The sequence below is a fragment of the Cutaneotrichosporon oleaginosum genome, assembly GCF_008065305.1.
Source record: "Cutaneotrichosporon oleaginosum strain ATCC 20508 chromosome Unknown ATCC20508_contig04, whole genome shotgun sequence".
NCBI classification, from domain to species: domain Eukaryota; kingdom Fungi; phylum Basidiomycota; class Tremellomycetes; order Trichosporonales; family Trichosporonaceae; genus Cutaneotrichosporon; species Cutaneotrichosporon oleaginosum.
This window is the reverse complement of record NW_027072173.1, coordinates 555,567-580,413: the sequence shown is the minus strand read 5'-3', so window position 1 is coordinate 580,413 and position 24,847 is coordinate 555,567. Positions and strand designations below refer to the sequence as shown.

Sequence of the window (24,847 nt, the reverse complement as noted above, 5' to 3'; positions counted from 1 at the left end):
ACCTTGGCAAGGCCAGCAGAGGTAAGGAACTCGGCAATGTTGCCGTTGGGGTGGATTCTGCTGTCAGTCTGCGTTTGACCGACATACTCACGCCTGGCCGATTATGAAGCTCGCGCCCTGGGAGAGAGAAGGGAGCCCGCTGCTCTCGGTCTGGAAGGGAGCCGAGTTGAGCGACACGGGCGCGGACAGCAGGCGGACCTTGATGCGGCGCTGGAGCAGGCGTGCCTCGGTGAAGAACTTGGCCTCCTCGCCCCACGGCTCAGCGGCCTGCGTCTCACCGTCGCGCGTGACGCTAGCGCGCGGGCTCTTGGCGCCGGCAGTAACGAGGTTGATGAGCTGGTGGTTGTTGTCGTCAAGGAGCAAACGCACACGCAGCTGCGTGCCGTCGCGGACCTGCTCAACAATAGCGTCGATCTCGCCAGAGTGCTCGGCAATGAAGGCGTGCGGGTCGGCCGGCATGGCGAACGCGACAGTGAGCTGGTCGGGCTGAGCACCCCACAGACCGCGCGTCTCAGCCTGCGCGCGCCCTTCTGCCTCCTTCAGTGCCTCGGGCGCGTTGTCGCGCGCCTTTGCCCAACCATTCTCGACGACAAGTGTCGCGACATCCTGGGGCCGCTTGCCCGGTCCGGGCGGGGCTGAGAGGACAGTTGCGAACTCGCCCCCGTTAGGGAGCGTGTGCGTCACAGTGTACGCAACCTCCTTGCCGACGAGGTGGGAGCGGAGGAACTCGCGCGCCTGAAAGGCGAAGGGCTCATCGTCGCGGGACGCAGTGCCGATGCGCGGGGCCGATGTGCCAGCGAGGTGGAGAACGCTGGCTTCAGCTCATGCCAAATGGGCTGCTTACCGCTCCTTGGCGGGCTGACCACGAGCGGGCGCCTCTTTGGGACGCACGATCACCGTGTCGCCAGAGAGCACGGCTGGAGGTTAGCATGGTACGAGGGGAAGACAGTTAGGGCCGGGGTTGGACGTGGAGGCTGGAGGCAGGCCACCCCCGCTCAGCACTCACACTTAACGATCTGTCTGTCAGCTCGGTCGCTGCGCTCTAGCTAGCCACTAGACTCACCGCGCGGGTAGACATGATGATGAGAATGGAGTGGGAGGGAGTGAAGAGAGACGAGTTGGAAGGTGCTGGCAGATGGTCGAGTGACACGCGTGCTGCCCTCATTCTCAGGCACCCGTCGATGCCGGCGGGTGGTGTCGATGGAGTATTAGCATTGAGTATTAGAACAGATTAAACAAATAGGATGAGCCAAATAGTCCTGATCGCCCAAAAGTGGAGGTGGAGGTGGAGGCGATCGAGTCGTGTGCAGCACGCCATTGACGCTCCGTCCATCATCTTTGTCGTCTCCATCATCTCTTTCATCTCCTTCGATATCGCCACTTCTCTTTGTATCTCATCAAGCCTCATCCGTGTCTTAAAATCAACTCCTGGTTCTCTCTAAATCTCATCATTGAGCCTTGAATCGCTTTCGCCACCACGCCGACATGTGCCGCTTCGTAAGTTGCGCCCAACGGTCGCCCCAACTCATACAGATCGTGTACAAGGGCGCCGAGCCGATCCAAGTCTCGCATCTGGTTACGCGCCCCCGGCACAGCATCACCAACCAGGCATTTGAGAGCAAGCTGCGCTTCCCTTCTTCCCGGCCCATGAACGTAAGCTAATCACACTACTCTCACACTGACCGAAGGCGGATGGCTTTGGGATCGGGTGGTACGACCCCATCCTTGCGGAGGTGCCCGTGCACAGCGATAGCGCGCCTGCAGTAACGCCGGCGTCAGTGTCACCGCCCCCGGCTGTTCCGGGCCCTTCTCTCCCTTCCATGCTGCGGACTGGTACGCCTGCTCCCGCCTCCCCGCTTGTCCCGATAGACGGTGCCGTAATTCCGCCAGAAAGCGAAACGGAGGAGATTGCAGAGGAGTCTACACGGGCGCGTGAAGTTGCAAAGCTGCGCGAGGAGGAGCGGGAGCACGAAATCGAGAAGCCGTGCATATTCAAGAGTATCTCTCCGGTGAGCTTTGACGGATTGAGAGAGCTGACGACAGGCGTGGAGTAATGCCAACCTCACTCGTCTAGCGGAGAAGCTGCGGAGCCATCTCGTGTTCGCCCACGTACGCGCGTCCACTATGGCTGGCGCGCCAAGTGAGGACAACTGCCACCCGTGGATTTTTGACAGGTTGATGGTGCGTTTTTCTGCCGAGCCCGCTGACATCAGTGGATGCACAACGGCGAGATTAGCGATTTCCCAAAGATTAAGCGCGCACTGCAGGCCAGTCTGCCTGAGGAGCTCTTCCTCTATCCCTCAGGCTACACCGACTCGGAGTGGGCCTTCATGGTGTTCCTTTCAATGGTGAGCTACCCCATTGCTTGTGGTCTGACGCCAGCTCAAGGACCCGCACGCGCGCAGTTTTACGCATGTGGAGCTCCGCGAGGCAATGATGAAGACGATTCAGTTTATCAACAAGCTCTGCAAGGACGCAGGTGTCGTGAGTGTCTAGTTGGTCCTGGGGTTGACAGCAGTCGGGGCCAAGCCTTATGAACTACGTCGTAACGGACGGACACACGGTCGTGGCGACGCGTTACATCAGCAGCCGGACGCAGGAGGCATCGTCCCTCTTCTTCTCGAGCGGAACCAGCTTTGACGAGTACGAGCCCAACGCGGGCTTGTATCGCATGACCAAGGCGGACAAGCGCGAGCGCATCATCATGATCGCGAGCGAGCCGCTCACGTTCGAGCGAGCCGACTGGGTCGAGGTCAAGACCAACATGATGATTGTCATCACGCCAAAGGTAGGATTGAGCGGGAGTTGGGAGTGGTGAGGTGGTTGCTCAGCAGGCTTTGGCTTACCCACCGCATCCACAAACAACTCGTGACTGTTCAGCACTGACCGCAGATGAACCTCCTCCAGATCCCCATCATTGACGAATACTGGGTCGCACCGCAGGACCCGGCGAGCCACGCTCGCTCACCCGATCTCGCAATCCAGCTCGGCTTCGGGCACGGCTTCGCATACCACAACGTGGCAGCGACAGCCTAGTTATCACACCTATCATCTTTCTCTGTACCACTTGTCCATCTGTATGCATGTTCCTACTACCCCAGCTGAAATCACGCTACATCCTAGCGGGGGGAATCAACTTTGCCAGCTCGGCGGGAATCAGGGCCGGCGCGCGGAACGACTAACGTTACTGTCGATCACCCACCCTGCAGAAAGCATGTTCCGGTGTTCCAGTGAAGCCCTGCAACATTGAGAACTCGCCGCTCGTGACGTGGTCATACCAAGTACCTAGACAGCCGTACGGCATGCATAATACACTCTACTCTGACACTACACGCCTACGCGGCCATCAAGACGCGCGTAGCGGCCGGCTTCCACTCCTCCTCGACGCGCTCCTCGTCGGGCACCGTGCCGTGCCCATTCGCGTCCCCATTAGGCCTCACCTTGCCGTCCTCGCTCGTGAGATCCCACACCTCGCCGTCTCCCTTCTCCCCATCCTTTCCCTTCTCCGCCTTCGCCTTCTCCCTCCGAGGCTCCGGCAGCGCCGGCAGGCTCTTGTTCGTCGCCTCGGCGCTGAGCTTCTTGCGCCGGCTGGAGCGCGACGCGCTCGACCCCTCGCTCGGCGGCGGCGGGGCGCGGCGCGCAACCTTGTCGCTCCACCGGCCCATCGGCGCGCCGCCGAGGAGCCACGCGGCGACGCGGTCCGTGTCCTCTGACCGGGGGACGCCGAGCTGGCTCAGAATCGCGTCGAGGAGGAGCTGGCACTCGCGCGCCGTCGTCGCGTGGTCGAGCAGGTGGCGCAGCGGCGTGAGGTCCGCGAGCGCGACGTAGCCCTCGGGCAGGCGTTGGTCGGCCTGGTCCGAGTCGAGGGAGCGCACGGAAGCCTTGGGCGAGTTCGAGGGCAGCGGGAGGGGGAGGGCGCGCGGCGAGCCGCGAGGGGAGGAGGCGGGCGAGCGCGGGGGCAGGGAGCGGCGCTCAAGTACCGGCGAGGCGGAGTGGCGCGTGCCGAGCGAGTGCACGGAGGGCGCACCGTTCGATACCGCGTCCCCCTGGAGTTCCGCGACGCGCTCGTGACGCAGCTGCCGCGCGGGCGCGGTCACGCTGCGAGGCTTCTCGGGGCGCAGAGGCTGCGCCGAAGCTTGCGAGTAGATCGTCGAGGGCCGGGAGCGGATTGAGCCATTCAGCGTCGCAAGGGCCGCCTCAGGCGTGCCCTCTCGTGCGGATGTGAACTCGTCCTCTGTCATCAAGCCGTCGCTGTGCGCTATGCTCGGCAGGGCGCCCATTCCAAGACCTAGGCCGACACCGGGTGAGCGCAAGCTGTCCGCGTCCGACTGCTTCTCGCTTCCCTCGTCGTTCTCCGGCAGCGGCGAGCTCACGCTCAAAGGCGTGCTCTTGCGTCTCGTCAACTTCTGTTCGCCGTGCCCGACCTGCGCCGCCCACTTGCGCACGATCGACGCCCTCCGCAGCATTTCGCGCGGCGTGGCGGTCGGGGCTAGCGGGGGCTCGACGTTGCGCGCGCTCTGCGCCCGAGGCTGGCCGCCCGGTGTTTGCCCGTGCAGGGTTGACACTGATCCAACCGACGAGTGGCTCTTCTGTGATCGCAGCCCCGTGGAGCCGTCGCGCGTGTGCGATGGCGGAAGGAGTGTGGGCGACTGCAACGAGCTGTTGTCTGGGTAAGACCGGAGGGTCTGGACAGACGGCGACGGCAGCAGGGTGCGCTCTGCCCACGACTTGAAAGAGGTATCCTCATCCTTTGGCTCCTTGCGTCGTGTCGAGCTCATCCGCGACATGATGTTCTTGAAGCGGCCCGAGCGCGACGACGGTTGCGGTGGAGAGATGGGCCTCGTAAAGTCGGGCGCAGTGGTGATTGGGGGCGGTGCTGTTGTGGAAAGAAAGTGGGCGAGTTCACGCGTCTCCGGTCGCATCGTCAGGCGATCAGACTTGGACCGCTGACCGCTGAACATCTCGCCGTTGACGTTGACCTCGGTCTCGACGATACCACCCTCGCTGGCACTACGCTGTGTCCGCTGCGATGGCGCCGACTCGGACACTAGAGTGGGCGAGGCGTCAGTTTCTGAATCAACATGTTCAGCCTGTGGGATGGGCGAGCCAAGAATAACTGCGGGCACGGTGCGCGCCTGAGTCCGTGGGGACAGAACGCGCGGTTCTGACTTGAGGAGCTCGACGACGGACGGCCGATGGAAATCGAGGGCATCGTCCTCGTCCTTCTCCTCTATTGTCGGCCCTCTCGGCATGAGCTTGGTCTGCTGTGAAGACCAGCTACGGCCCGCTGCTGCTCGGTAGCCGCTGACGCGCGAGTCGGTAGTGCTGGCCTGGGTGGACATGGAAAGCAGCGACGACTCGCTCGACGACATGGGAGCCACAGACAAGTGATCACTTGCCCTTCCGCTGTCCTTCCGTTGCGGCGACGTGTTGGGCGACGTCTTCTGGCGTAAGCGGTGCGAAAGACAAATCCTTGTATGCAGGTGCAGGTCCTTTTGCACCTCGCCTCTGCTACGTACCTCGAAAGTACTGAAGCGGCTTGGCGTGAGGCTCACGCGCATTGTTTCTCCAGAGCGCAGGATGGCGTCAAAGTCGTCTTCAGCGGATTTTTCCGCTGCTGTTGATGCTGCTGGTGAATGCTTGACGGTGTGTTCGTCTTCTGTTGAAGGTTGCCAAGCGCTGAGGATGGACGAGGCTCTCTTGTGGTGGTTGGCAGCCGCGGGAACAGCTTTGGCGGCGTTGATGACGCTCTTGTAGAACTGCTCACTTGCTGGCCGTTGAGAGTGGTTACTGGGGAGTCGTGGGTGGTGTAGAGAGGGAGGTTGTTCAACGTTGGAGGAGACAAGAGACGACTGAGAGACGTATGGTGACTCGTGGGGTGACGAACGCGTGACACCCATACTGGATGCAGAGCGCGGGCCGCCACGCTTGGGCCTCGTAGAACTTCGTGCGTCGTTTTCAATCTGCGCTCTCGCTGCACCATGTCAGCACCACCACTCTTCAGCACTTTGGTCCGAGCGCAGAGGGAGGTGGGCGAGGTGGGCGCGAATAGCCTCCTCGCACCTCTGCACTCGCACTCCTTACTCGACTGATCGATTGCTAACACCACTCACCGTCCATGCGCTTGAAGAAGCCATACACGGCGTCGTCCTCGCACAGCGCCGTGTACAGATCTTGGACAGCCGCCGTTACAATCGACGAGTCTCGCGCCACAACCTGTGACAACTTTGACAAGATGTGCTCGCAGATATGTCTGTCGTCAGCGCAAGGCTACGGCTATGCCGGCCTAGCCGGCAGCACCGAGTCTCTGGGCCGCCGCATCGACCCCAACATGCCATTGGAGCCATGAAAGCCTGACATCCGAGCAATCGAAGGAATTGCAGGGGTGTTCTCGACGCCAACTTTGCCCTCGCGTTCACGCACCGCGCAAGTTGGGCAATGTCGGGTGGCATTCCCGCGCTCAGACCGCACTCACTCCAGGACAGCCGTAAGCCACAATCCGGCGGGCGCCACAGTCTCCTCCGACCCGTCGCCGCCTGCGCTTTCCCATGCCGCGATCGCTGCGTCGCTCCTCGACAGTGGTATTGAGTCCTGTGCGTCGGCAAACGTCTGGTAGGTCAGCTCGGATATTTCGTCGGATCAATCTCATCGCGCGCCAGGTCCAGTGCCTCAGTGGCAAGTGTGAGCTTGTGGAAGGGAGAGGTTTGGCTGCGCGCGACGGGTGGAGTAATACGCACGCTCAGACTGGCAACCTTGACGCGCATGAGCTCCACGGCTTCGCTCGTGGGGAAGCGCTCGCGCGCTTCCTCAGCATTCGCGACGAGCCCGCGCCCCTTGCCTGATGGTGGGAAGCCCGACACATCCTTCTGCGCAGTGGGGTGACCGTCGTACCAGGATCGTATTTCGACCTCAGCCTCGCCGACAGCTGCGCGGCCAAGAGCGCCGAGCGCAGCGGGGTTGCGAAAGCCACGCTCACCCTCGCTCAGCGCGGATGGCACTCCGCGAGTACGCAAGTCGGTGAGATTCAGGCTCTCGGCGGCCGTGACGATCCCGACGAGCAGCTCATCGAGCATCAAGTTGATGTACTCGAGAGCCTGTGGAGCTAGTGTTGTTGGCCGCAAGTCTGAGAGGAGGGCATTTGCGCTCGTCGCGGACACAATCGGCAGCGCGCCGCGCGCTGAAGTCAGCATTCACCCGGGGTAGGCAACATCAGGCGAGGGCGCCGAGGGAGGGAAGTCGCCATGCATGGTGACAACACCGAAGGCGATGGCGATGCAAGAACGCACCTGGCATGGCTGCGCGCCGCTCCAGCGGACTGTTTCAGGGGATGGATAGCCGGGGGACGCGCCCCGAGGACGTGTGGACGGCGGGCGGCTGGCGGGCAACAAGGTGAAGCGCAGAAGTCGAGTATTGTTCCGGGTGGATTGGAACGAAGGACGAAGGAGGGGGGTGGTCGTCAAGAACAATGGGAATGGAATGAATGGGTGTGGTGAGCAGGTCGCTGCGGAAAAGATGAGGTGACGATCTGTCCACAGCAGGACACTGTTCGGGCCGTTTGCGGGGGAGCTTTGGCCAGACCACAGCGGGTCAGATCGAGGCAAGGCGTGGCGAGGGCGGTGAGAGGGATGGGTTGTCGTCGACGTTCGGGAGGGAACTGGTGGCTGCGAGTAGCCAGGTGGCCCGGATGAGAGGAGGATAAAGGCGGACGGAGGGGAGGCGGAAAGAAGAATCGGGGGAGGGGGGCAAGGAAAGGGAGGGAAGCAAACGAGCGTGCGAGGGTCGTAGTGGTTGAACTGGTTCTTGTTTCGCGTATGAAGCAGGCAAAGCTCCATTCAACGTCCCTGGGCGAAACAGTGCCGTGGCGCTCTACCTGAGACGAGGATGGAATGCAACCCGCGTGCGGGCGGGTGGCTGTTGGCAGGTGGTCGGTTCGGTCCTCGGACGAGGTTGTTGATAGATGATGACAGACGGAGGATGTTGTGGATTCAGTGGGGTTGGGATGTTGCACGAGGATGCCGTGGCGATGAGGACGACTAGTCTTACGGCGGCAAAGGCCAAGCATAGACTCTTGGCTGCCTTTGGCTGAAAGACCCAGAGAATTAGAGGACTCACTGGGCCTCGTTACGGCTGGTTACGTTGCTGCGACCAAGTTAGTCAGGCCCCTGGGCACCGGGCGCGGCACGCTCTGTGCGGGGCGGGAGGGTCGAAGCGACAGCGACCTGCTCCAGTTACTCGGCACTACGGCACAAGGGCACGGGGGTGAGCGTTTGGCTTGGGCTTGGTTGCCAGTTCCAGTTCGCCAACTCCAGTCATACAGACATCAAGCCATGCAAGCCAAACGCCAGAACGCAGCAGGCACCTCAAGTCGCGCGGATACTACTGAGCGCCACACGCGCCAGACCCGGTTGCTGCCACCACAGACGACGCTGTGCGTTGGCACACCCCACGCCCGTGCATGTTCGCTCTGATAATGGGCCTCTGTCAATCGGCTCAAGCCAGCCAGACCTTGCACAACATCCAGCAGCAAGCGGCGGCCGTTGCAGGGATTTAATAGGATACCGGCTACAACCTGTGGCTGCAGATCCTTGCTGACGACACCCTGGAGGAATTCCCCCTCCCTCTCACCTCATCCCTTTCTGTCCCCCTCGGCGTTCACCGCTTGTACTGCTGATGCCGCCAGACCAAGTCGTACTCCGCGCACGCCGCTAGGCCCAGGGAATATTCTGCCAATGCTTTGCCCCAGGTGGAATTGCCCGAGCACCGCGTGGCTCCGCTACTCGTAGAGTAGCCGACGCCGAGACACCACTCAACCCAGGTCAACGGACCAAACTCACCCGGCTCAACTTTCCAACTATCCACTCCCCTCTCATGCCGCAGTCAACTACCCCTGGACTCTGAGCCACAGCCAGACTTGACGGTGCCTGGGGAACATGCCCCCCTTACACTCTGGGTCGTTTGCCTCGACCCGCCTCGAAACAAATCAGCACCCGCAGAAAGCGGCGCAGTAATCTGAGCTTGATTCCACTTGGAACACTTACCATCAGGCATTCGCACGTCCAGACTCAATTCATTCTCCGCCCAATTCTCGCCCCCGGTGAGTACCCCAGCCGGCTTCCGCGACGCCTTCAAAAATCGGGCGAACGGCGTCTGCACAGGTCGTTCGTTGTTCCTGGTTGTTACATCCTCCCCGTTCTGCGCACTCTGATACACCTCTTGCACGTCCGCATGTTCATAGGCACAAATCACCTACACGTGTTGCAATACCCAGCATTCCTGCGACACGCGGGGCCGGGTATGGTATGGCGTACAACTTCTTACGCGAGACAACAATAGCTGCTGATCACCCCTCCCCCAAGCGGGAGGCCCCGCGGGAGATCGGCAAGATGGATACGTCAGGAGGCGCGGGACCGCGTGGCGGTTGTGTAACTTCTGCTACTCGACGTCCATACCTCGCGGACGGCACTACGACGTGTTTTCCGAACGCGAACGCGTACACAAATATTCACAGTCACGCTCTTCGATCCCCTTCTCCTTCCCATGTACAGTAGAGCGGCGTATGCGTTGAGAGGTGCCGGTGCCTCGCTGCAAGTCCCGCATGCTGGCGTCGTTGCCCAATGCTGGGTGGGGCATCCCTGACACACGGGGAAGTTACTCACGCTTCATCTCGAACCTTATATCGGCAAGCGACACGGGGCAGACCGCACCTCATCCGTGCAGTCCGATGTTGTGGTGGTGCCGATGAGGACCGTGCCCCCGCCGCAGTGGAGTTCTTTAACCTCCGAGCGAGGTTGGTCTGGACAGTCCAGCAGTACCAGCACCCCTGCGGGAGTGGCGCACGGGATGCACACTGGCGCAGTGTGATGCGTTCTTGACAAGCTTGACAGAGTGTGGTGACATATCGCACTGGCAGTGGAAAGATGTACCATACTGATGACACTGGATGAGTCCCAAGGGAACAAGCTCAAAGAGACACTCAGTCCCGCGCAGCGTCGACTGTCTTGCTGTGATCAGCACGCCTGGATAGGTAGCTAGCATCTTGGCATCTGGGAGGCGCGTTGCTCCATATTGAATCTCAGGTTGCAGCAAGTTCGTTAGGTGAATGAAAATCACGTGGCTGACGGCCAATTTGATTCCGTCGACCTCCACCTCGAGACCTCCACTCGGTCCAGAAACTTCGGACCTGGGTGTGGCCGACATCCATCTCCTTTCCACCACGTCGAATGCCTCGTCTTCGCCTGCCTCCATTACCTAGCCCATCACAATGGAGCAAATATATTCCACGCACAGGGCGCTATTCCAACGAGGGAGCGGGAGCTCGTGAGCTTCTCCGGCGCACGGTTGTCGCCAGCAAGAAGCTCACGGACTCTTACGTCCGCGCCCTCGGCATCAGGAAAGACGAGGTCATTCTCGAGGCCTACCCGTCGCTTGGGCAGTTGACGCGGTCCCTCCTTGCTGGAGGAGTCGACACAACATCTGCCGCCGACTGGGAGCAGGTCACACGTGAACAGGAGATCGTAGGGCCACGCGCGGGCAAAGTCAAGCGGCGCAACATCGACCAGTTCGACTACCCGGAGTGGGACGTGAGCAGTGTACCAGCCAACCCTGTTCCGAAGGGCGTGAATGAGAAACACGCTGTCGTTCCGAAAGCAGTGGTTGCTATCGAGCCACTCATCACGCAGCTCAGCCGCGGGCTCGGATTCGACCCAGACCTCGCGCCGTCGTCGTACTGGGACTACAATGATGCTAAGACGGAGGAGGAGCTCAAGAAGATTGCGGAGATGCGGGGGACTACGCCTGTTTACCCTTCTATCCTGCAGAAGAACCTCTTGCTTTGTCCCGACTCTGTGTTCGAGTGGCACACCATTCCGCGCGTCTTGGACAACCCGCTAGTCTGGGAGAAGCTTCCTGTGTACGACGAGAGCAAGGAGGGTGTCGAGTCGAGGATGCGGCCGTGGGACGCCCCTCCCCCGCCGTTGTCGGTTGTTGCCACCATGCCTGAGACTGTATTGGGCGACCAGCTTATCGCGCAGTGGGTGTCAAGCGCGATCGGGGAACCAGGCAAGGAGAGGGGCTGGTTGTGGGCATTCGGGCGAGTCCGCCTCGCCATGTTCGTCCCAAAGACGCAGTACGACGTGAGTAGTGCCGCATCCTGCGTCCAGCGCTGACAATAGCGCCTGATGGCATCCCCTGGCGAGACGATCCACTGCAAGCTCAGCGTCATGGCGAACGCCCTCTTCCAAGTCCGCCCGCTCCCCCCGTACCACCATGTGCCCGACGTCGACAAGCAATCGACGAGGACGAACACTGACTATGAAACGGCTCTGCGGGAAAGCGCGGGTGCCCGAGTCGGAAAGGGCGGCGTGAGGATACGACATGCGACACCCGCGCCTCCGCCCATCGACGAGGTGACGGAGACACATGTGGGCGACTTTTGGCCGCAGAACGGCCGACTCGTTGGCAGGTCGGCGAACGTCAAGGTGCCCGAGGACACGAAGCTGCCGCGCCCGCCCATGCTCGGAGTCGAGCTTATCCCACGCCTCGACTCGCCCATCCGCCTCGACCAGCGCGAGGAGTGGGAATTTGTCCTGCGGCACTGCTTCGTGCAGGAGGCCAGGCCGCTCTCGTTGGCCATGCCCAAGCTCGGGTTCGGGGCAGAGAACCTCATCCCCAAGATCCGCGAAAGCGAGACAACCAGCAAATATGCTGGCCTGCCGTGCAACCCCGAGACGACGGTGCGGCACCTCACCATCGAGCAGTGGCAGCGCATCGTCGACGTCTTCGCCAAGTGGCCGTTCAAGCCCGAACTGCTGATGCTCGACTCCCTCGACGACAACCGCCAAATCGGCACCACTTAGCATACTGTACATGTAACCACTCTATTGTTGGCTCTGCTGCTGCCGCGCGATGAAGTCGCGGATGCCTGTGCTGCCCATTTTGGCGTCCTTGAGGAGCGCTTCCTCGACCGCACTGAGGTCGCGCGTGCTTCTCTTGTCGTGCGCAAACTCCGAGCTGATCACATCGATCGCGAGCATGTCGAGCACGCTCAGCCCCTTCTCCCCGCGCACGCGGTTGACCATGTTGCCTCCGCTGAGCGTCTCCTTGCTGACGACGAGGAGGGAGATTTCCGGGTCCCACGCAGTCGGGCCGAGGGCGTCCTGGATTTCAACGACGTCGAGAACAATGCCACGCGCTTCACCGCCACAGCGGCGCAGGAACGCTGTCGCAGCTCCGAGACGCGTGTCGAGGTTGTCAAGTACTGCAGCGTGGCTCTTGGTCGCGAGCAATCGGTGGGCCATGACGCCGACGATGAGGCGCTGCTCCGTCGCGAACAGCGCCATGTGCAAGAGCAGCTTGTGCGCCGCATGCAGGTGGTCGAATGTCCCGCCCATCGCAGAGACCTTGTATCCTAGTTCCGAGGCGGTGGGAAGTTCTCCAGCATTCTGGACGAGCTGGTCGAGCTCGGGCTCGATCTGAACGAGGCGGCGCTCATTGCTTGTCAGATCCGGAGCGGCTTGGGCAAGGATGTCCGCCGCCAATCCCTCGAAGCCTGGCGTCAGCATTCTCTCGGTCTCGGGACAAACCCACCCTCGAAGCCGATAACGAAGCTGAGCGAGCCAAGCTTGAGTGCCCAGTCGCCCTCCTCGCCGTCGAAGCGCACCTCGACGTCAGTGAGCGGCCGCCCGGCCTCCCATTGGCCTGCGGCGAGGACCGAGTACACCTGCGCGAGGAAGCGGCTGAGCGCAGCGAAGTGCTGCTTCGGCGCCGCCCGGAGAGCAGGATACAGCTGCGGCCCTGTCGGCGTCGAGAACAGCACGATGCATCTTTCCGTCGCCTGGCTCGCGGCGTACCCCAGCGCGTGCAGGAGCGGGGAGGGGTTGGCGAGGATGGCGGGCGTGAAGGGGCATACGAAGAGTGCGCGCTTGTGGTGGTTGGCGTCCTCCGCCGTCACGGGGTAGACCTTTGGCGGCCAGTAGAGCTCTGCGGCAGACATGGCGGGCGCAGGCAGTGTGTAGAGCGTGGGGGAGATGGATGAGGTTGTGGGCAGCATCAACCCGGATCGACCGGATCCCGGGTATCGGACAACGGCGATCTCCGTGCCTGGCGTGGAGACCCCACGCCGCCAAAGTGCCACACTCCAACTCGGTGGAGCGCCGAAACGCCGGTCGACCAAATTGATTTGTAAGCAGGTGGCGAAAATAAGAAACCGGCGGATGCTCGCCAGAGGTGGTCACTCTGTCGGCACTGCTCGTGCTCTCTCTAACCCTCAACCACTCGAAAAAAGGTGAGCATTTTATCGACATTGAGGCTCGCGCGGACTCGTCGACGACGCGCACCGGCGCCCGCGGTATCGGCAGTACGCGCGGCGAGCGCGGAGACGCTCTCCGAGACGATTTATGGGCGCGGAGGGATGATTGCTCAGCAGGTGGTGGTGGGGACGAGGTTCCCAGCAGGGGCCGGGATGTGTAAGCACTTGGCCCCCCGCCGCCTGCGCGCGAGTATAAGAGCCTGGCGGCGTCGTTCTTGCCTCTCTTCTTCCCCCCATTGCCCAGCAATCCGCGTTTCGTGTGATTGCTAAGCCAACCTCTGTTTCCGCCGACTCCGCGCGCTCCTCTCCCCCCCTCTTCCTTCCACACTCGCTTACCCTCCAGTCAAGATGGGTCGCCGTCCCGCTCGCTGCTACCGCTACTGCAAGAACAAGCCGTTCCCCAAGTCGCGCTACAACCGTGGTGTGCCCGACCCGAAGATCCGCATCTTCGACCTCGGCCGCAAGAGGGCGTCGGTTGACGACTTCCCCTTCTGCTGCCACCTCGTTTCCGACGAGTACGAGCAGCTCTCGTCCGAGGCTCTCGAGGCCGCCCGTATTTGCGCCAACAAGTACATTGTGAAGAACGCCGGTAAGGAGGCCTTCCACCTCCGTGTCCGCGCCCACCCCTTCCACGTTATCCGTATCAACAAGATGCTTTCGTGCGCCGGTGCCGATCGTCTGCAGCAGGGTATGCGTGGCGCTTGGGGCAAGCCTTACGGCAAGGTCGCCCGTGTCAACATGTGAGTGGCGGAACCGTACTGTGGAGTCGCGCGCAGGCGGACTCGACAGGAAGCTCAAGTGACAACTGCTGACATCCAGTGGCCAGGTTATCATGTCGATCCGTTGCCGTGACCAGAACAAGGCCATCATCATCGAGGCCCTCCGTCGCGCTCGTTACAAGTTCCCCGGTCGCCAGAAGATCATCATCTCGAAGAAGTGGGGCTTCACCTCGCTTGACCGCCCCGACTACGAGGCCCTCAAGGCCAAGAAGCTCGTCGTCAACGACGGTGCCTACGTCCAGTTCCTCAAGCCCAAGGGCAACCTCGAGGCCAACCTCCGCATGGCCCAGCGCGCTTAAGCGCTCCTCGGGATTTGGGGATTGTAGGATACGTGGTCGCATAGCATGCATGGCTAGCGGTTGAGGAGCGCGTCACGGGAAATCTGAGTGGCGTGTGTGATGGCGAGTTCGCGCGAGCTACGCGGCATGCGGAGACGGCGTGGAATCTGGAGCGATGCGTAGAGGAGGTGACTGTTGGAGGCGGCCTTGTGGGATAAGCCAGAGCTGGCGGCATGAGCTAGGCGAGTCCAGTCTGCATGCTCGACGCCACGAGTGACAGCGAATGCGATCGATTTGGGCGTCATGAACAGGATGCACATGAAGCCATGTTCTTTTGATCTCGCTTTTGCCGCGTCGCGCGTGCGTGCGCCCGCGAGAGCATTGTCGCACCGTCATGCTCAACGCCATGACTCAGAGTATCACAACCGCACCATCCGAGCGCCTGAACGCGCTAACGCGCCTGTACGCGCCCCCCGCTTCCGAGATGTGCAACGGCGCGCGCTAAGACCAGGCCCGAGGTCCAGCGATCCAGCACTTGTGGATGGGTGAGAGTGGCATGCGTGGTGGGTGGCGAGGTATTTGACGTCACGTAACATTCCTCAACTGGCCACCACTTCAGCCTATATACAACTCGGTCTCACGGGGTCGCACGCCAGCAACACTCGGCATCCCACTTCTCATCCCCCCGCCACCACGCCGTTCAGAACCCTCTTCCGCGCTGGCCCGGCCATGGCCTGGCTATCTAGTGGACGCACAAACACCGAGCTCGTCGACCGCATGGTGGCCAACGGGCTCATTGGTTCCGACCGCGTCGCCGAGGCCATGAAGGCTGTCGACCGCGGCCATTATGTCAACTCTGCTGCAGGCGCGTACGACGACTCGCCCCAGTGAGTGTTTTCTGGGCAGGGAGGCGGCTATATGGGACGAGGAGATCCCAAGGTGGCCAGGCCGCAAGACAGGAGGCAGATAGTGAGGCATGCTGGTAGGGTGGAAGGCAAGTAATGCTTCGCGTCCACCTCCTGCCCTCGATGATGCCCAGTCCGCTCGTGAAAGGAGATCATGGGTGGTGCCGTGCAGCCGCCATGCTCGCTCGGATTAGCTTACACCAGGCGCATCGGCTTTAACGCCACCATCTCCGCCCCCCACATGCACGCGCACGCTTGCGAGATGCTCCTCCCTTTCCTCGACGAGGCGGACGCCAAGCACGGCGCCATCCTCGACGTCGGCAGCGGGAGCGGATATCGTAAGTCCACCGTCTATGCAGTGAGAAGGGTGCTGATGCTTCGCGACGCTCCGCGATCCGTACCGCCTTGCCTGCGCCTTGCACTTGTGCGATCCCCGTTCCCACGTCGTCCTGCCACTGCCCCCCCGCCCGTTTCCGCCGCGCCCGCCGCCCTCACCTCCGCCCTACTCCGCCCTCACCGCCCTCACCGCGCCCGCCCCTCGTCGCCCTTTGTCCCTCCCTGCGCTCCACCCCCCCCGCCCCTCACTCTCCTGCCTTCTCCCGCTTTCGCACACGGGCCCAACGCTTCTTGATCCGGCTTGGTTCACCCTGCCGTTGCTCACTGCGGTCCGGCTCGCCGCAATCCCCTTACTCCGCAGTGACTGCCGTGTTCCACCGCCTCGCCCCAGGTGCCACGGTCATCGGGATCGACCACCTCGACGGCCTGGCGCAGCTTGCCCGCGACAATCTCGCCAAGGACGGGATCCAGACTGGTACCTCTCCTGGCATCGACATTGTCTGCGGCGACGGGCGGGCTGGTTGGCCTGCGAACGGTGTGTGCTAACACCCCACCTTCGAGTCTGCGCTCCAGTCTAGCGGAGGTGGTACACTCTGGCTTGGGGAAGACAAAGCTGACGACAGCGCCGTACCAAGTTATCCACGTTGGCGCGGCGGCGCCCACTGTCCCCACTGCGCTTGTGGAGCAGCTCGCATCGCCGGGTCGCATGTTCATCCCCGTTGGCACCGATAGACAGGGTGAGTCAACAGAGGGCGCGACGCGGGGGAGCAAATGGCGCCCTCAGCGTGATTGAGGCGGTGTGAGGGGCGCCAAGTTGGTTGGTCCGAGCGTAGCAACTGTGTTGGGGCCAGCAGATGCTCCAGCTTTGCGTCCGTGTTTCGATCAAATGGGCGCATTGGACATGTTGGGGCTAACTTCAGCTATCTGGCAAATCGACAAGGACGCCGATGGCAACGTCACCCAGAAGCACCTTTTCGGCGTCATGGTGAGTTTTCGGTTAGACATTGAGCTCACGTCAGTATGTGCCCCTTACGGACCGCGCCAAGCAGTGGTCCGGCAACTAAATTGTGTATAGCCTGTCCCTAGGTGGGCGGCTGAGAGGAATCGAGGAGATCTGGGTGGGTGAGGAGGCGTCAAGAAGATGGCCGGCTTAGGAGTGGGAACGATGCCAGTGCGGGGGGTCCAAGCAAGACTGCGGAAGCTGCATGTTGGAGGCAGTGCCCCGAGAAAGTAGTGTGTATCTCCATTCTCCCCTCATCCCATTAGTGCAAACTGCCGTGTACAAAACACCTGTATGCATACGAAGGTCGTGGACTGTTGTTCGTGCCAGCTTCAGCGGGGCAAGAACGTGAGATTGCAATTGCGCACAGCACGAATCCAGCCTCACGCTTCGCGCTTCGCGCTTCGCATGTCTCCCTCCAGCATGCCCAAACAACCACGTCTGCGCCGCGCGCCGTCTGCGCCGCAGCCCATCTCCTCCTCTCCTCGGTGCAACGCGTCCTCGCCACGTGCAACAGCAAGACAAAATCCATAATGTCCACCCGTCATGAAACTCTATCACTCGGATTCGAGAGCGTAAAGCGATTATCGGGCGGTAGTAAGGCTCGCTCTCCACCAAGCCCAGCGCCAATGGTAGCGGGTGCCGCACCTCTGATGGTGCGGCCGGCGCGTGGGCAGGTGTTGGTGAAGAGACCAAGACCGCCGCCCAACTTTTATGCCTGGGGGAGGGGGGGGGGGCGAGGCGGGAATACGGCAGAGGGCCGGAGTTTGACGGGTGGCGGCCAAAAGTTGGCCTTCGCACCAGTTCAGCGAACAACTTGTCTTTGTCTCTTTCTCTGTCGATCTCTCGCTCCAAAGTGACGGCTCGATAGCTTGGTGCACTGGTAAGTCTTCTCCCAAGCCCGCCACCATGGCTTCATGGCGGCGTGCTCAACATGACGAAACCATCTGTGTAAAATAGGAAGTGCCATCTGTATTAGCCCACAGGCTATGCTGTTTCCAGGTTCTCTGATATCCCTCCCACCAACCGTTGGGCAGTCGCTGACCCCAGATATCCCCTGTCTGTATGCTCTCACATGCATACACTGTGTTGCCGTGTCCGTGTCCGTGTCCGTGTCCGTGTCCGTGTCCGTTAATACATAGTGTACAGCTCTACGTCTTCTACTCAAAGTATCCTTCCTTCGCTTACAGTCTGTTCATCTGCCATACCGTCACACCGTAAACACGCTCGGGCGGACCACGAACGCCGTGTTCCCCGCCAACACTTGCACAGGTACCTCGCACTCGACCGTCTCGGCGCGGGCCTCGGCCCACCCCTCGCGCGTTGATATGAAGGGCACCAGCCCCGGCGAGGCGTTGTGCGGCGCGTTGTCGGCGTCAGCCTCGACCGGCACGAGATGGAGGCATTCAGCTGCCTTGGCTTTCTCCTCGCTCTGGCGCTCCCCGCTCCTCCGCCGCGGCGGCGAGGCGACGAGGAACGCCAATCGCACGCGCCATTGCAGGCCGCCGCGCGCGCCCTCGCCCGCAGCGAGGGAGAACGCCGGCGTCGCGTCGCTAGGTATGTCCAGGCTGAACGCTGTGCGTGCCGTGAACTGCGCGTAGGATGAGCGTTGCTCGGCATGCAGCCGCCGCAGCTCGGGGTGGCGTTTCCCGCCCGGCGGGAGGAGGGGCTCGGGAATCACCTCGTGCGTTTCGAGGTACGCCGAGAGCTTGAGGACGCGCCTGTCGGGACGCGTGTTGAACGTCACCACGCCTGTGACCGTCTCGCCGAGGCGGTACGTCGTCTTCACCAGCGTCAGGACGGCCACGACCTCCCCATCCTGTCGGATGTCGTAGGACGCCTTGGGGCTGTGGCGGGAGAGGATCTCGACCGCCTCGCCGCATCGCTGCTCCTCTTCAACTAGCTCATCGTCTCCTGGCGCCGTGGTTGCACTCATTGACCTGGGACGGGGCTCGAGCAAAAAGCTGCTACGGCGGGGTGGCTTGGCCGGACTCAATGGGCGCAAGCTCTTGGACGGCGATGGCGGGGCGCGGTGCGAGTCCACGCTGTCGACCAGCTTGCGCGCATACGCCGCAAGACTGTCGATGCTCTGCGGCGGCTCGATCATGTGTTGTGGTCGCCTGGGTGACGTCCCCGTCGCACTTCGCTCCTCCACCGACCCTGTCTCAGCCGTCTGGATCACGGGCTGCAGCACGTCGTAGGTACGCAGCATGTGATGCAATGAGACATTGGGCCACACGCGGACGGGGAGGACAATCTCCTTGGCGCGTTGCCGCTTCCCACCGCCGGGCAGAGCGACGCTCAGACTCAATACGAGCTCGTATGAGAATCGCAGCGCGCGGCCCTTGAACGCCGGTGGCAAGGTCGCAGGCAACTGCAGCGTGTACACGACTGCTGTCAGCTCCATCAGCGTTCTCAACTCACACTCTCGTGTCTCGCCCTCCTGTAGCTTGATGTCCACGCCCATGAGGCTGCGAGTCGTCTCAAGCACGGGCAAGTCCTGCGTCGTCCACACGCGTTTACGCTCCTCCTCCAGACTGCCCCCTGTGCCACCATACACGAGGCCCTTGGCAAGGCCAAACAAGCTGCCCGTGAGGCTGGGCTGCGTGGACTCGCCTAATGTGCCGGTACCAAAAGAAATGGCCCAGCGGCTCGGCTTGTCCGGCCCCTGTGTGCCCAGACTTCCGCTCCCGATCGGCTGGTGCAGCAATTTCGCACGGAGAGGCAACAAGGGATCTGGCGGTATGTACGCGTGACTTGGGGCAAACTTGGCCACAAGCCGCGTATGTCCCCATAGCACGGTCGTAACGCCGGTCTGGATCGCGGGGCGACGGAGCGGGTGTGATGGCGGAGGGGTGAGGAGGGAGGCGCCGTAGCTGTTCTGGTAAGAAGGTGCTCGGCGATGCCCGGGGCGCACGGGGGACCGCCGCGGTGAGTCGGGTGACGCGGATAGAGGGGAGGAAATGGGTGGGGAGATGGGGGATGGTGTCCGCAGGGAACCAGAGGATCGGCGCGAGTCGAACGGCATCTGCTCCTCGGTCACGTCGGCGAGAGAAGGCGACGCGCGGGGCGTCGCTCGGCTCGAGGGGCGCGAGTCGAACTGCCCGTCATCGGTTATGGGTGATTCTTCGGGGAGGGAGATTGGTGGGACGGGGGGAGGGGTGAACGCCGCTGTGCTCGCGATGGAGATCTTGCGGGCGTGCGGATGTGCGGAGGGGATGTGAGGAGCGCGCCGCGCCGGCAGCGGAGGTGGTCCGATCTGGGGCGTCTCAGAGCGCTCCTCGCCTAGCGCCCACACAATCTCCTGGGGACTTATTCCCTTCCCAAGCGCGAGTGACTGACTCCGCCGTCCACCAGAAGGCCTACGCACATGTCCGCGCCAGTCGTCATACTTTGTAGGCGTGGCAGGACTCTGCGCCGGACTGGACGGCGCCCCTTCACGCCCCAGCAGAAAGTGTTGTGGATTTGGACTGGACGGCTGCGAGTGCGACGCGCGTACTGGCGTGCGCGTGTTGCGGAGTGTGATGACGGCGGAGAAGAGCTCCCCGGCGTAGAATGCGCTCTGGGCCGGCGTGACCGTCACCTCGAGGTGGGGGTCGTCGACGTCGAGCGCCGGCGACGTGCGGCCGAACATACGTGTGAGTGTGAGGTATGCACAAGTGACTTGATGCGATGTAGGAAGTTGAGATGTCTGTAGAGTTCAACGTCATGCGATCATCGTCCAAGATGCTCACAGGCGGGCCAGCGACGCGTGAGGAAATGGTTACGTAAATGAACGTGCAGTGGCGACAGGTGAGTGGCAGTTCGTGCATGGTACTTTCGTCTCTCGACAAGTCCGTGGGTTCCAATGCTTTGCGTCTTGGGCAGTGCTAGGAGTGTCAATCATGTACGCCTTGCAAACGCTGTCCGGCAGATGGATTGAGAGTCGCTCAAACTACTGCACTTGTGGTCAAGCCACAGCAAGTTCACTATGTGCGAGCGTTCCCCCTCGCCGCTTGATGACAATCATCCTAACAAGGCTCAGATATTCACTCTGTTAGATGCTTTGACCACGAATATCTCAGTCTTTGGAGCTCAAAAGAATGGACACACCCAAAGAAACAATCATATCGCTGAGGGCACACTTCAATGAGGTAGGCTCGTTCTTAAAGACACCTTAGCCCCCCTCACTTGCCCCCCTCCTCTGACCAAACTCAGCTCCCAGTGAGTTACTAAATTGATCAGTGCATAGCGAACCACGATCACCAGCTGGGACCACCTAGGGGCTCCACTTTGCGCACTGCCTTGTTTATCAATGAGGTGTTGCTTATTAGCGTTCGGTGTAGTAAACACGCAGGTAGAAGCCCCTCTTTCATCCAGCAATAAACGGCACAGCAACTGGGCACCTCTATATCCGCAGCGTAAGTACCAAGATTGATTGCCCTTCATATACAATGCCACTCTCTCCTCCACTGTCGTCCACCATCTACACCCCAGGTGCCCTGCGCCTCCCTTCTTTCTCGGCAGACCACCACATACTCGACATGACTCCCCTCTGATCACTCGATGAAGAGCAGTGCGAGTGATGGTTCCGGCTTTCAGCGTGACACCATCGCAGGCTCACCCTCGGACCAGTCCCTTTCCTCGCACTTTGAGCGTGGATGAAGAGGTGCACGTGACCCTGCCCGTCGGCCTCATCGGCGTCTTCTATCTCGGCCATCTCGCGGTCAGACGTCATAGCCGGCCGTCGGGCTTGCGGTTATCAGATGGCCGAGCTGACCATGATTCTTAAGCTCCCACGCCGACGTTCAACCGCTCACCACATCACACACCCTCATCGAAATGGGCAAGACGATCACCTTTGCGCCTGGCCTCGACGTGCCCACACCTGGGCTTGGGTGAGTCTCTCTCTCGCCGCCCGCTGAGACCAGCACCATGTCCCTCTCTCCCGGCGTATACGGGAGCGTGGATGACAATGAGTCGCTTCGCGCCCTCAAGACAGCTCTTGATATCGGTTGCACGTTCTGGGACAGTGCTGTTCTGTACGGTGCAGGGCAGAACGAGACTCTCCTCGGCCGCTTCTTCAAGGAGAACCCGGGCTCTCGGGAGCGCGTCACGCTCGCGAGCAAGTGCGCCTTCGACATCCACGCGCCTCCCGACGTGAGTCTTCCATTCTCCCCCCTCATTTACCCCTCTTCGTCTCACGGGAGCATTCTGGGGTTCTGGCTACTGCGCATCACTCAGGTCGCTCACAGAACTGACCCCAGCCCGTGTCCCGCTTCAAGATCACCAACGCCCCAGCCCATATCGCGCAGTTCATCGAGGAGAGCAAGGAACGCCTCGGCTCGTACCCCGACATCTACTATCTCCACCGCATCGACCCGGACACGCCTCTCGAGCAGAGCATTCCCGCGCTACAGAAACTCAAGAACGACGGCAAGGTCAAGTATATCGGCTTGAGCGAGTGCAGTGCGGACACGCTGCGCAAGGCGTGCAAGAGTGAGTAGGCGAGGTTAGACGGACACAGGGAGGTAAGCACTCCACTGACTTCAGTCGCGCACATCGACGTCTTGCAGATCGAGTACGGGCCGTTCGACCAGAGCTCCGAAAACAACGGCCTGATGGCTGCGGCGCGTGAGCTCGGTGTCGCGGTCGTCGGCTACTCCCCGCTTGGACGCGGCATGTTGGCGGGTAACATCCGCAGCCGTGACGACCTTGAGGAGGGCGACTTCCGCCGTTTCATGCCCCAGTACTCGGAGGAGAACATTGCGCACAACGTCGCGCTGGCTGACCGCTTCAACGAGATCGCCAAGAAGAAGGGTGTCACCGCCTCTCAACTCGTGCTGGCTTGGGTGGCCGAGAAGGGCGTTATCCCCATCTTCGGCACGCGCCAGGCTGCACGCGTCAAGGACAACTTCGCCGCCAACAGCATCACGTTTACGCCCGAGGAAAAGAAGGAAATCGACGACCTTGTCGCGCAGAACACACCCAAGGGTGAGCGCTACCCCACCCAAATGATGAGCACCGTAGGCCGCTAGAAGTATGATACATGCTATACTACAAAGTCTATGTCTAAAGGCCGTTGCACCACCTATTACCATACACATCAGTCGCGGCCCAGCCGGTGTGGGCCGACCCGTCGCCGCGGTTGTTACTGTCAGACACGTAAGCGTAGCTCTCATTGGCGTTGAAATGTCGTCGGGGGCAGTTCCACTGCAGCGAGGACGGGCAGCGTTGGTCCACGCGCGTGCACGTGTTGATGCACGGCATGAGCTCGACGTAGTCGATTGGGTAGGTTGGTGGACCCGTCTCACTCGAGAGGTTGCTGTTGCGCGGCGTCTCAAGTGTGCGATCGAGGCGGAACGGCGCTTGCGGGCCGCGCGGGTCGACGTCCACAAATGGCACTTCGTCTCCCGCGCACTGCGGGAGCACGAGGCGGCACAACCATTCGCGGTACGCGGCGTAACAGTCTGCGCAGCTCGAGATGAACGAGTACCGATCCCGCCCACAGGCGCCGGAGAGCACAGACACTTCAAATGCTCGGAGGCTCGCAGCGATGAAGTCTGCGTACGGCTGCGGAACGGAAGTCAGAGTGGCGGGGTTGTCGGAGAGAGGCGACGCGTACGCAACGCCGGGACACATTGAGGTAGGGAGGAGGAGAGGGCAGTTGAAGCTCGCCTGTTTTGTTGTGAACCATGCCGGCTGGGACATTGTGATCCCGTCCGCGCCAACAGCCCACACTGTGTAGTTGGTGCTGGGCTTGAGGTTGCCAAAGACGGCGTAGTCACGGAAACCTGCCGTGCCGCCCACCGTCGTCCAGGCGCTGCCATTCACATTCAAAGTGGGCATGTCCTCCGAAGGCAGTCTTTCAACCTGCTCTTGAATCGCGGCCGCACTATTACTCAGCGCCGACGGTGTCGACGATGTGGGGAGCACGACGAATGTCACCGCTTGGGCGCGCCCGCCAAACAGGAACGTGTTATTTCGTGTCGACTCGCTGCCATTCAAGATTGCTTGGAAGTCGGGGAGCGGGAGCTCGGCGCCGGGAAGTGTGTAGTTCGGGTATGTGGGTTCTGGTGGTTTGTCCACCAGGCGAAGAGGCGAAAAGACGAGCGCTTCCGTGGCGCTCGAGTCACCGAAGTACGGGTGGGTGGCATCGATGCCCCCGACCTTGGTGTAGTCGAAGTGCTCACCGGGCGGCGTGTCCAGCACAGTGTACCCGAGGTAGACGGTGACGTTGCCTGCACCGACGAGGGTGGGATCGAGGACAATGTCGTCGTTGATCCCGCGCCCGATGAGGATAGCAGGCGCGACAGCGCTGTACCTTGCGACGTTCCACGAGCGATCAACGCCGTACGTCCAGTTCCCGAAGCCGTTATCCCACACGATCTGCCATGAATTGTCCTGGCCAATGTTGTAGCCCGTGCGTGCGCTGCCGCCGGACGTGCGCGATCGCCGCCCGTCGCGAGGCAGGTAGTTCTCCTCGGTGGTGACGATGACCTTGGGAAGTGGCTCGGAGTCGTTCGCTCCCAGTTGCCCGATATTGAGAATGACTCCAAGCGCACGATCTGTTATGTTGTTCGCAAAGCGTGCAAGGAAAGCCGGTGCAGTTCTGTTCAGCGTGAAGTTGTACGTCAGACCTGGGTCGGTAAGCAGCACCGTTGGCGCCACCTCATGTGCTGATCGGGTGGTTGTGGAGGAGGTGGATGTAGCACGATACGAAGAGGAGGAGGAGGATCGTGGGAGGGAGGTCGCAGATGAGCGAAGGGAGGTAGCAGATGCGGACGAGGCGGCGGACGTTGGCACAGTCCAGGTGTTGGTGTTGATGTCGGTCTCAACTCGGTCCTGTGCCAGAACGAGGGGCGCGAGGAGGACGAGCACCAGGACAGCAGAGAGCAGAAATCGCAGTCGCAATCGCCCCCTGCGAGGCATAGCCGCCTCAGAACGCCATCGGAGCATGCGTAGTCGAGTAGAGGTAGAGTAGTGATGGACAAGCGTCGACGAAGTTGACGACAGAGTGGGAAGTGGGACATGGACCAGATGCACGTGGTGTCAACGTGACACAGCCTCGACGTCGTGTCAGGGTGATGCCTCAACCAGGTCCGGACCGACCACCTTGACAACTAACTACTCACCCAACATCAATCAACAACAATCCATCCGCAATCCCCCTTCATCACTTCTCGCCCAGCTCCCCAGCGCTCCATCCCACGCCGCCTCTCGCACCGTGCGAGTCATCTCCTGCCTCTCCCGTTCTCGCGTGC

The 24,847-nt window shown here is 61.5% G+C and overlaps 9 protein-coding genes across 9 annotated transcripts; 5 read left to right on the top strand and 4 right to left on the bottom strand.

The window, feature by feature from the left end:
- Positions 1-1,485: 1,485 nt before the first annotated feature.
- On the top strand, positions 1,486-3,036 carry COLE_04678 (uncharacterized protein; the record flags this gene model as incomplete). The annotated part of the gene is made up of 7 exons (XM_065626365.1): positions 1,486-1,653; positions 1,689-2,009; positions 2,044-2,181; positions 2,214-2,348; positions 2,383-2,484; positions 2,519-2,788; positions 2,893-3,036. 7 exons carry the CDS (start codon positions 1,486-1,488, stop codon positions 3,034-3,036), a joined length of 1,278 nt encoding a protein of 425 aa, XP_065482306.1.
- A 299-nt stretch (positions 3,037-3,335) lies between these two features.
- On the bottom strand, positions 3,336-7,190 carry COLE_04677 (uncharacterized protein; the record flags this gene model as incomplete). Its single annotated transcript, XM_018425187.2, has 5 exons — positions 3,336-5,444; positions 5,520-5,770; positions 6,114-6,253; positions 6,476-6,609; positions 6,738-7,190. 5 exons carry the CDS (start codon positions 7,188-7,190, stop codon positions 3,336-3,338), a joined length of 3,087 nt encoding a protein of 1,028 aa, XP_018281258.2.
- Positions 7,191-10,220: 3,030 nt separating this feature from the next.
- COLE_04676 (uncharacterized protein) lies at positions 10,221-11,855 on the top strand (the record flags this gene model as incomplete). Its single annotated transcript, XM_018420716.2, has 2 exons — positions 10,221-11,132; positions 11,172-11,855. 2 exons carry the CDS (start codon positions 10,221-10,223, stop codon positions 11,853-11,855), a joined length of 1,596 nt encoding a protein of 531 aa, XP_018281257.1.
- A 21-nt stretch (positions 11,856-11,876) lies between these two features.
- COLE_04675 (uncharacterized protein) lies at positions 11,877-12,991 on the bottom strand (the record flags this gene model as incomplete). Its single annotated transcript, XM_018421203.2, has 2 exons — positions 11,877-12,547; positions 12,586-12,991. 2 exons carry the CDS (start codon positions 12,989-12,991, stop codon positions 11,877-11,879), a joined length of 1,077 nt encoding a protein of 358 aa, XP_018281256.1.
- Positions 12,992-13,654: 663 nt separating this feature from the next.
- COLE_04674 (60S ribosomal protein uL16) lies at positions 13,655-14,384 on the top strand (the record flags this gene model as incomplete). Its single annotated transcript, XM_018425186.1, has 2 exons — positions 13,655-14,046; positions 14,126-14,384. 2 exons carry the CDS (start codon positions 13,655-13,657, stop codon positions 14,382-14,384), a joined length of 651 nt encoding a protein of 216 aa, XP_018281255.1.
- A 708-nt stretch (positions 14,385-15,092) lies between these two features.
- Positions 15,093-16,668, top strand: COLE_04673 (uncharacterized protein; the record flags this gene model as incomplete). The annotated part of the gene is made up of 6 exons (XM_018422337.2): positions 15,093-15,250; positions 15,473-15,606; positions 15,966-16,139; positions 16,228-16,341; positions 16,525-16,589; positions 16,624-16,668. 6 exons carry the CDS (start codon positions 15,093-15,095, stop codon positions 16,666-16,668), a joined length of 690 nt encoding a protein of 229 aa, XP_018281254.1.
- A 1,146-nt stretch (positions 16,669-17,814) lies between these two features.
- COLE_04672 (uncharacterized protein) lies at positions 17,815-20,238 on the bottom strand (the record flags this gene model as incomplete). Its single annotated transcript, XM_018419915.2, has 2 exons — positions 17,815-18,995; positions 19,029-20,238. 2 exons carry the CDS (start codon positions 20,236-20,238, stop codon positions 17,815-17,817), a joined length of 2,391 nt encoding a protein of 796 aa, XP_018281253.1.
- A 1,187-nt stretch (positions 20,239-21,425) lies between these two features.
- Positions 21,426-22,621, top strand: COLE_04671 (uncharacterized protein; the record flags this gene model as incomplete). The annotated part of the gene is made up of 4 exons (XM_018421202.2): positions 21,426-21,481; positions 21,515-21,743; positions 21,851-22,082; positions 22,137-22,621. The coding sequence occupies 4 exons, from the start codon at positions 21,426-21,428 to the stop codon at positions 22,619-22,621; spliced, it is 1,002 nt and encodes a 333-aa protein (XP_018281252.1).
- A 34-nt stretch (positions 22,622-22,655) lies between these two features.
- Positions 22,656-24,515, bottom strand: COLE_04670 (uncharacterized protein; the record flags this gene model as incomplete). Its single annotated transcript, XM_018422336.2, has 1 exon — positions 22,656-24,515. The coding sequence occupies one exon, from the start codon at positions 24,513-24,515 to the stop codon at positions 22,656-22,658; it is 1,860 nt and encodes a 619-aa protein (XP_018281251.1).
- Between the last annotated feature and the right edge of the window lie 332 nt (positions 24,516-24,847).